This window comes from Oryzias melastigma, linkage group LG21 (genome assembly GCF_002922805.2).
Source record: "Oryzias melastigma strain HK-1 linkage group LG21, ASM292280v2, whole genome shotgun sequence".
Classification (NCBI taxonomy): domain Eukaryota; kingdom Metazoa; phylum Chordata; class Actinopteri; order Beloniformes; family Adrianichthyidae; genus Oryzias; species Oryzias melastigma.
Window position 1 is genome coordinate 10,716,447 of NC_050532.1, and position 9,928 is coordinate 10,726,374.

A 9,928-nucleotide genomic window follows, 5' to 3' on the forward strand; every position below is an offset into this window, starting at 1 on the left:
AACATTTAGCTTATTTAAATACCTGTCTAGAAAGGAGATGCACTTTTTAGGTACATTAAAACTGACCTATACAAACAATTGAAGATGGAATCAAAATCCCATGTTAGTCTGGTAAATCATATTCCATAAGGTAGAAAATAATTTTCCATTCACTCTCCAAACATTTAACTGGCACATCTTAGTCACTATATACTAAATTCAGCATGCTTGCACAAAGCCAGACTTCTCATTGTTCATTATCTCAAATTCCTTAACATATTTCAGAAATGTTCTGCCATGTGGATTTTTTGATAAGCATTTGTTTTGACTAGCTCTTCTTTATGTTTTATTTCCCATCTTCACCAAACCTGCACACACCAGTTCTTGCAGACTGCCCTCATGGCTGATTTGAGATAGAGTTACACTGTGATATCAAGTACGCAAAATGTTTATTAGCACATGCACAGGGATTTTGAGGAAAAACAAAACTTTCTTCAGTTGACAGGGGTAAAACATTTTTCTGGAAATACTTTGAATAAGGTACAAAAAATCCTCAGCTACAATACTTTCTGGTTATCAATGGAACTGATTCCCAGTAAAATTATATACAATTATATCATATATATTAGATTAATGACTAGTTTGTGGTGATTCTGTGCATTGTAGGGACAGAAAAGTATATTCCTTGTTAATTAATCTATAAGCACTAGTTATCTGAAGAATTTGAGATTTTATTGAACTGGTGAATAATTATTGATGACTCTGCACAAATGTATACTTAATTATTGGTGAGATGATTGGGAGCAGAGTAACTCGGACTTGATTCAATGAAAGCGGAGGTCTGTTTTTTTCTTATATCTTTGTAAACATCTAAAAGCAGTGTTTGCATTTGATCCTATCATGTTTTTTCCAGATGGCAACAATATTTGGTTTTGCACGTGTTTCCTTATTTCATTCCATCAATACCCTGTGCAGTTTCTGTTGTTGAACTTCGAATCTAAATACTCTTTATCATTGTTTAAAAGAACGGAAAATTTCTACCTATTTAAAACACTACATTTTCACTAACCAAATATAAACCAAATATGTGTTTTTAGAAAATGCTCAAAGTTATAGTTTGCTTGTTTATATTCAGATTATTATAAATTGATCTAAATATTCATATAAATAAACTATATTTTGCAATTACCTTTAACTTCAGTAAAAAGATCTAAAAAAATAAATAAATAAAAACAGCAGAAATTGCAATGTTCCTAAAAATTGAAAAGGAGAATCAGTCCAGATTTAAAGTGGGGGATCTATTACACTACTACAAAGTGATGGATATCTTTTCTTGTCTTTTATTGTAAAGAGTAGGGGTAAGCAAGTGTAGTTTTCCTTTGAGTAAACATATTTCCCCTTCTTTTTCTCTTTATTACAATTTCTCAGGTTCAAATTAATCAATTCTCCCCTTCCAGTAGGAAAAAGAGAAAAAGAGAGGGAAATAATTTTGGTAATTATTTTTAATAATATTGATTGGGCATCACTTTACATTTGTGTTTCTATTAGTGTTTTCATTTTAAAGAGAAAAATGTTGCAACTGGTTTAAATGTAACTCAATTAAATATTTTTTTCTGATTTATGACGCCCCCTGGAGGCCAAGGCCCTCTTAGCATTTGCCCTGAATTTACACAAAAAAAGTGAAATGACAGTTAATCCAGGATGTAAAACAGTTTAAACTTGTGCGTATTTTACAGTTTCAACTAATACAATAATCAGCAGCAAAATAATTGATTATCACTACATTAGATTTCATAATATGATTATATATAATTTTATATTTAATTTGGGCAGTAAAAGAACAAAGGGGTTTGGACTTCATAAGCTTTTAGCTTCATCCAAAGCCCGTTTTCGAACTCTGAACGTCTTTTTCTGCATTCAAGATTGATTGTGGGATAATTTGCATTGTTTCTTTTTATTTTTGTTTGTTTGGTTTTTACTGTTTTATTGTTGTTCTTGTTCGAAAAAAATGACAAACCTTAATCAAACTCGGTCTGGACTAAAATTTTAAAGCAATACACTTTAAGTTTCTAAGTTTGTTCCTCCACTAAACAAAATGACTTAGAATAAAAACAGTACTGTTTTTCTTTTTTTCTATAATGTGGCTAAAGTTAATTTGCTCTTTGACTTTTAATGTTGCTTTTTATCAATTTACATCAAATTGTCATATATAATTGTAATCAAGTACGGTGTTTGTGTGTCATTTGAGCCACGAATGTGACATCAGATCCTTCAGCTTGGGGCGCTTCTCGGGGAAAGTGTTCAAACAAGCCCGTAAAAAATCTTGGCAATCTGGTGAAAGATGACAATTGATGATGAAGTTGAGAGCTACAGCAGAAACGTATGACAAGAGGTGTTCTTACGTTCCGACAGGTCCTCTCTGATCTTTAGGTTCTTCTTGATGAACTTTTTTGTGGTGAAGTTCTCCGACTTGTTGAAGGTTTCAAACATAACCACTCCCAGTTGCCACACGGTGGTTGGTCCGGCTCTGTACCTGCGGCTTGTCAGCAATTCTGGAGGGACGTGATTTGGTGTTCCTGGAACAAACAAACATTTGACGCTTGTCTTTCCGCTCTCGGGTTTGTTGGTGCAGATTTGTTACCTGTAAACACTCTGTAACGGGATCGCTCCGTGGTCACGCAGCTCACTCCAAAGTCGATGAGACGTGCACGGGGAACGTCGGAACTCGTCTCAATCAAGATGTTTTCAATTTTTATGTCACGATGGAAGATGTTTTTGTCCTTGAGATCTATTGCCGTCTTGATCAGCTGTTTCATTATGATCTGGCAGAGATAAAGAGACAAAATAAAAACACATCTATCCTTCCATTTATCTTCCGGGACCGGGTCGCGGGGTCAGCAGTATAAGCTATAGGTGGCCGTGGTGCAACCGTAGGGCGGTCAACTCCTGATCAGAAGATTATGGGTTTGATTCCTGCCTTGCCATGTGTTGAAGTGTCCTTGGGCAAGACACTGAACCCCAAATGGGCTTTCGTGGAAGGTTGGCGCCAGTGTTTGGTAGCAGAGCTGCCACCACCGTGTAAATGTGTGTGACTGGCTATGTGACTGTAAAGCTGTTTGGACCTTCTAGGAAGGTAGAGAAGCACTTTACAAGTACACACAATTTACCATTTGAGTGTCAGGAGTCAATGCTCTGTCTCCCTTTCTGGTCACCAGTGGGAGCCACATCCATAGTATTAACTGCACTACATCTCCCATCAACCCTAGCGCACAGTTCCTGGATGCTGCTCAGCTAGCTTCCCAATCGCCCACAGGACACTTAAGCACTGCACAGAGCCTCACTCAGTCTTAAGTGTTGTTTTGTGCCACTCTGCCTGCATTACTGAGCGTTTCTATCTGGACCTGATCCCCTGTTTCTGACCCTGCTTATTCTCTGATTGCCTGCTGCCTGCCCTGACCCTCGCCTGGAGTCTGACAACTCTTGTCTCCTCTTGGATGCTCGATTGACCTATGTCTGTCTGACCCTGATTTAGCTTTGTGGACTTGTAGCTGTGCTTAGTTCCTGCCTGAACCAATAAACCTGCCTCATGGAACCAGCTGTCTGCCTGTTTGTGAAACTAAGTAGCCCAGACTTCCCTCTCCCTGGTCACTTACTCCATCTCTTCTGGGGGGACCCCAAGGTGTTCCCAGGACAGCCAAGAGATGTAATCTCTCCCTGGGGCCTCCTACCAGAGGGACATGGCCAGAACATCCCCCCAGAGAGGCGTCCAGGAGGCATCTGGACCAGATACCTCCTGGCTTCACTTGATGTGGAGAAGCAGCGGCTCTACTCCGAGCTCTGTCCGGATGACCGAGCTTCTCACCTTATCACTGAGGGAGCACTCAGCCACACTACCAAGGAAGCTCATTTCAGCCACTTGTATTCAGGACCTCGTTTTTTCGGTCATGACCCAGAGCTCATAACTATAAGTGGGTGAAAGAAGGTCGACCAGCTTTGCTTTCTGGTTCAGCTCTCTCTTCACCACTCTAGACAGTACACCAACCGGATAAAAGCAGTTGCTCTCGTGCTCTGATTTCCCCTCATTTGTGAGGGGAAATCGCCCAGATAGGCATCACAGGGACCCCACTCTAGAGCCAGGCCAAGGGTTGGGGCTTGCAGGGCAGCACTTGGTGACCAGGGTTACTTTTACTGGCCCCGGTTGGGTCCAGCCCGGAGCAAAAACGTGGGATCACTCTCCCACGGGCCCACCACATGTAGGAGAGCTTAAAAGGGTGGTTTGGGTGGAGAGGTCAAAATAAAAACATTGAGAAAAATGGAGACAACTGCAGTTGCTTTACTCTGTCCGACTGCAGTACAGTATGTTCAATGTCATTGAATGCCAGCCTACCTTGGTTTCATCTTCTTGCAGTGTCCCTCCTTTGCTTTCGATGAAATCCAACATGTCCATGGCTGGGATTGGTCTCTCCATGACCAGGATGAGCTCCTTGGGAACATCGTACCAATCCAGCAATGCCACGGGTGACGCTTTGTCAAACGTATGCAGGGCTTCATCTTTTAGTTTAAGCATGACAGCCACCTCCATGTAGAGCAGCCGCCCGCTTTCATCCTGAAGAAACGCAACAAGATGAAGGATAAGGAGGATGAGGAGGACGATCTGCTCACAGAAACACATTCAGAGCAGGAGTGCTCACATGCAGTTTCACCGGAGCGTTGCACTTTGGAATGTGTTTAATGGCTACCTGCAGGACACAAAAAATCTGGTTAGATAATTGCCTTAAACTTTTATTTTAGAACTCTAACAAAAGAAATCCAGCGATGAATTGTGTTTTTATCATAGCTTCATATTACTTGTAGATTATCCGATCTGCGGTAGCCGGCAAATACTGATCCACAGCCTCCTTCGCCCAGCTGATCCAGCTGCACATATTTGGCTTCAAACTCAGCTAAACACAAACATTTATTCAGATAAACTCTGATGACCATTTTTTAAATCTGATTTTACATATTCAACTAATGATTGAATTTCGGCCAACCGTTCTGTTCTTTGGCTGAGCGGCCATCTTTGATCTTCTGTTTGTCTTTCTCCGGGTTGTCCAACTTTCTGTGTGATTTCCCTTTTGCAGCAGCATCCATATTCTTCTTTAATGCATGTTTGCAAAAGTCATATTTGACGCGGCCCATTTTATGGAGTTTTTTCCTCACACCTGATGAGAAAAGTACAGAATGAAGGAAACCAAAAATTCAAAAACGATCTCTAACTCAGAAATTGTTTACCAAAAATCCTTCAAGAAGAAATAATATAAAATTTTGACATTTCAACAAATCTGCATCACTCATCTTATAGCCTACCATTAATAACGCTGCATGAGGAGCCCATCGTTTCACTGTCAATGTTAGGAAAAGGTTTCTTTTTATTGTGTAAATCTTCCTGACTCTTCATTAATTTTCCTCTGGTGGGTTCCCGTGGAGTGGCTCTGGGTTCTGGCTCAGTCAATTCCTCTAAAGGTGTTTGATTTTGCTGGGATTTGCTGCAGCTGGAACCTAAAAAACAACAATAAATTTTATTTATGCAGCACACTTTTAACAATCACAGATGAGTACAGAATAAAATAAAACCGATAAAACGTCAATGACGACTTTCTGCACTTATGTAAATAGTGTTTATAGGTTTGTTTTGTATTTATTCTGAACGCATTTATTGTTGGAGTAAGGGGTTGGAAAATGTGTTTTTTATCCTCGTGACTATATTGCTTATTACACCTCAACATGGTTCACCAAAAACTTGTTGGCAACATTTATTTTGAATACTTTAGTAACATTCATTTAGCAGAACTATATGGATTTTGCTGAGCAGTTTAAAAGTACTATTAACTATTTTCTAGGACTGTCACTCACCAACACTACTTTTCCTGCACTTTGTTGAATCTTTCTTCATTTCCTTTTTTCCTTTAGTCAAAAAAACTTGAGTTATTAATTGATAACTGCTTTATCGTTTTACATGACGGTATCCAAGTTATAAAATGTCAACACATTTTCCTTAAGCAAACATTCCAGTGCCGCTGTTGCTAGGTAACTTTGTATATTACGATAGTGATATCATAATTCTGTTTAGGGAAAGAGTTGCTTTCGAATTTGTATTCAAATCAACATTTAAAAAATATAGGAAAAGCAACCAAGTCAATTATTAGAATTAGTCAACTAATCTTTGTAAAATTGATTGTTAAATTTCCTCAAGTGATCTTACTGCCTATTGCATCACTGTATGATTCTACAAAAACTTGTTTTGTTGGGAAAATATATTGCAAACATATTTATAATTTTTATACAACAATTTTAGGGTATTTTAAAAGTAGATAGCTCTCTTCTGTAGTCTGCCTCTAGTGGTTCTTTGAGGAACTGCAATAATAGGTGTTTCATGGTTTGCATCAAACCGAGCGGGCCTTTGTTCTGCTTTTATTGTTGTTTAAAGATTAATCTGTTTCTGAAAAAACTCTCTCACCTTCAAATGCTTTTATTTGACTTTTTAAAGTCTCTGTTTCTCACATTTTCCTTTACTTGTCTTGTTCTGACAGAAACATTTCTTTAAAAGTAGATAAAAAGCTAAGGGAAGCATTTGTCTGTTGGCATGAGTTTATCTCTAGTTTGTCTGCACACTCATTTCCACTGTCTCCATCTGTCTGCAGTCTGTAAACATTTTGTTGGCAAAACTCTATCAAATAACAAAGACAAATTTCTTGCAACACCCCATATTGAAAATTAGTGTATAGTGGATGGGGGTGCACCCACTATACTCAGTGTCGCTGCCCTATAAATCATAAAAAAGACTCATAAGTGTGCAAATATTCTTAATTTAATCATATTTGCTCAATGAAAAGTCCTACACAAGACAAAATAATTCATAATTATTAAATGATTTGTATACCAATGGCCTAGAATTGAACAACATTTACATTGAAAGGTTTTTATGTGATCTTTGGGCTGAACAAGCAATAATTGACAATGGAAACTCTGAAATGAAAAACCCCATTAAAGCTGACCATCTGTTATCACCTGACTGCAGCATTTGACATCTCTTATGAATACTTCTTTACTGTCTCCTCAAAACTGACACTGCCCAGACATGGTTTTATTCTTATTTTCATTCTTGTATGATTATTTCAATTTTTAGTCCTTTTAAACCCAAGAATTTCATGTTGTATTCTCCAGGGTTCTGTCCCGGGTCCCTTACTTTTCACTATTTATCATTTATCTTTTTCCTCTGTGTGATAATATTCCACCTGGCCACTGGTTTCCACTCTGCACGCCTTTCCTCCTCCCTTTTAGACTGTCTATCCAAGATCAAAATCCAGTTTTCTCACAATTTCTTTAAACCTATATCATTTTTACCAAATGTAACGGAACATATTCTTTCTAGCTGGCTTTAAATCCACCATTTCTGCTGCATTTTTAAATAACTGGAGACAGTTCAGTGATCGCTATAGGTGACACTGAAGTTCAGAGTTACAATAATCTATGTGAGAGGTAATCAGGGCGTGGATGGTGTTTCAAGATCACTGTGACAGGGAAAGTTTAGCTAAAAAGCTCAAGTGACAACAGCTCAATTTGACCACATTTTCAATCTGTCAAATTTAAAACAGCTGTCCAAGAGAAAACCCCACATTTCTGACAGAGTCAGATGTAGAGGTGTCACCAAAAACAATGCTCTCTGTTTTGAGTTGTTCAAAGTGTTCATAAAATTTAAAAGTCCAAGCTCTTCAATTTCAAAATCTTCCTCTATTATTTTAGCAGGAATTGTATGACAGAATTGTAACCAAAGCAAGAAATTGATGAAAGATGCAACATTTAGTTGATTTGTATTCAACCTGAGAGTGAGATTTAAGCAATGAATTCTCTCTGAATCCTTAACTACAAAAAGACTATATAGTGCGGGACTATATATATAAACTGCTAAATTTAAAAGCTATTCAGATGTCATAGATTTCATAAAGTAAAAACTTAATACATGTAAAAATGTATTAATCGACAGAATTTAAAAACTTGGATGGTTCATATAAACCATTAAAAGTAATTTAAACGCAATACATTGTTTTCTATATTCATCATTCTAGTGAGCATCGATGCACACTGATTTTTCGCACTAGATTTTGGAATTGTGGATTCAGACAGCTCTACAAAATGGCTCAAAAATAATGCACTATGTAGTAAAGGAATTTAGACACAACAACCTGAGTGTCTAAAAAAAGATTGATAATCATTATATTAATGGATGGGTCTAATAGCAGACCTTTGAGGGACCTCACATAGGAGAGCAACAAAGAGGACACACCAGCTGGTCTTTTTAGCATTATCAGACAAAAATAATAAGTCATAATTAATTGTCACTGATTCAATAAATCACATATTGTCTAATATATAGAATTATGTTTAGTTTTTGGTAAATGTAGTGTGTATTTAAACATGTTAATGTCACATCAGAAGAGAAAGAGAAAGGAGAATGGATTTATAATGCTTTTATTTTGAAAAAAAAAAACATGTGAGAGGCGTTTTCTTGTCTACAAGTTTAATTTGATTATGCTGTGACCTTATTCATATCTGAGGTGAGGGTCTAAGGCTACAGAAAGGAGATTCACATCAATGAGCAAATTAATTTACCCTTTAGTTAATCTTTGCCAAAGAAAAACATTCATGTAGATGTGAAATACCACAACAAGCAGAAAAGTGGAACGACTGGTGGGAGGATTTGACTTTGTTTCAAAGATCAAGAGGAGGGCAGTTTGGTCCTCGAAAAGCACAGTTCACTTTGACCGTGCTACTGTGCATGAGCTCAGTCGGAAAAGTTCTAACTGGAAATGGATTATTATGCTGCTTGACCCCTCAGTACCTGGATTTTTTTCCACTTTTGAAAAAAAAAGTCACATGATGTCAATTACATGCTACATTAAGATAATTTTGGAGCTGTAGTTGCATATTCGCATCAATATGCATCAAAGGGTTTACATGAATATACTCAATGTTCTTGATAAATGAAAAAAGTGGAGTGTTTTATTACTTCCTTAAAAGGAAAAACAGCAAATGATCTAAAGTTTAGGTCATATCACAGGTGAAGCTTTGCAAGCTTTCATTGAACCGTGAGTCATACAATCACATTCCAGTAATAAAAGGGTTCTAAGACCATCCAGTTTTGAAAATCCACATTATTGCATCTTGGCTTTTTCATGTACTCTCAGTAAATCATTAAAGTGGATGATGCCTCTGAATTTGTTTTTTTTTTATCTTTAGAATATTAACCTTTTTTCACATTTAATTGCACTATTTACCAGTAAATAGAAAGTATATTTTTTGGAATAAATTGTAAGGAAACAAGGAAACAAATGATAAGAAAAACATTTTTCCAAATATTTTTTTTACCCTCCATCTATTAGATCCTATAACTCGATTGTGAGTTGCTCAATAATTCTGAAAAAACGAAAATAGCAGCTTTGTTATTTAACGTGTAGCACTTAGAAAACATATATTGTCAGTATAAAAATAAAATGTGCATTTTATGCTTCATTTTACACATGCATTGTACGTCTTATGCTCACACAGTGGGATATACATCTATTATTGAAAAAAAAGCACATAAAGCTTAGTGCACATTCTGGATCAAACTGATCTGTAGAAGCAATTTGAACGGCTTTTTTTTTCATCCTCTGTTCACCAGGTGAAGGTTGAGAGGCTTGTCTGGAATCAGCACTGTGCGGTTGATGCTTTTCAACTCTCCCACTGCAGGATCTGGCTTTATCTCAAACTGTCTTACAAGCTGAGGAAGAGAAAAGAAAAGAAAAGTCAAAATTAAAAACAGAAAAACAGTTCTGTCTTGTAATGCAAACTGTGTGTGTATTTGAGACATCCCGATCTAAACATTTTACTTTAATCCCATTTATATTCTGTCTTCTAAATGTGATTT

The 9,928-nt window shown here is 37.1% G+C and overlaps 2 protein-coding genes across 2 annotated transcripts in view; both read right to left on the minus strand.

Moving 5' to 3' along the window:
- Positions 1-411: 411 nt before the first annotated feature.
- LOC112154787 (serine/threonine-protein kinase pim-1) lies at positions 412-6,033 on the minus strand. Its single transcript, XM_024285966.2, has 9 exons — positions 5,875-6,033; positions 5,329-5,520; positions 5,013-5,183; positions 4,828-4,922; positions 4,671-4,718; positions 4,367-4,585; positions 2,621-2,801; positions 2,382-2,555; positions 412-2,310 (listed from the first exon to the last, which is right to left on the minus strand). Exons 1-9 carry the CDS (start codon positions 5,912-5,914, stop codon positions 2,219-2,221), a joined length of 1,212 nt encoding a protein of 403 aa, XP_024141734.1. The 5' UTR covers positions 5,915-6,033; the 3' UTR covers positions 412-2,218.
- A 2,441-nt stretch (positions 6,034-8,474) lies between these two features.
- The window catches only part of LOC112154786 (sterol 26-hydroxylase, mitochondrial), a 9,267-nt gene continuing 7,813 nt past the window's right edge, over positions 8,475-9,928 (minus strand). The window contains exon 9 of the mRNA XM_024285965.2: positions 8,475-9,781. Within this exon, the coding sequence (XP_024141733.1) occupies positions 9,665-9,781 (117 nt within the window). The 3' untranslated portion in view covers positions 8,475-9,664. The remainder of the gene's footprint in view (positions 9,782-9,928) is intronic.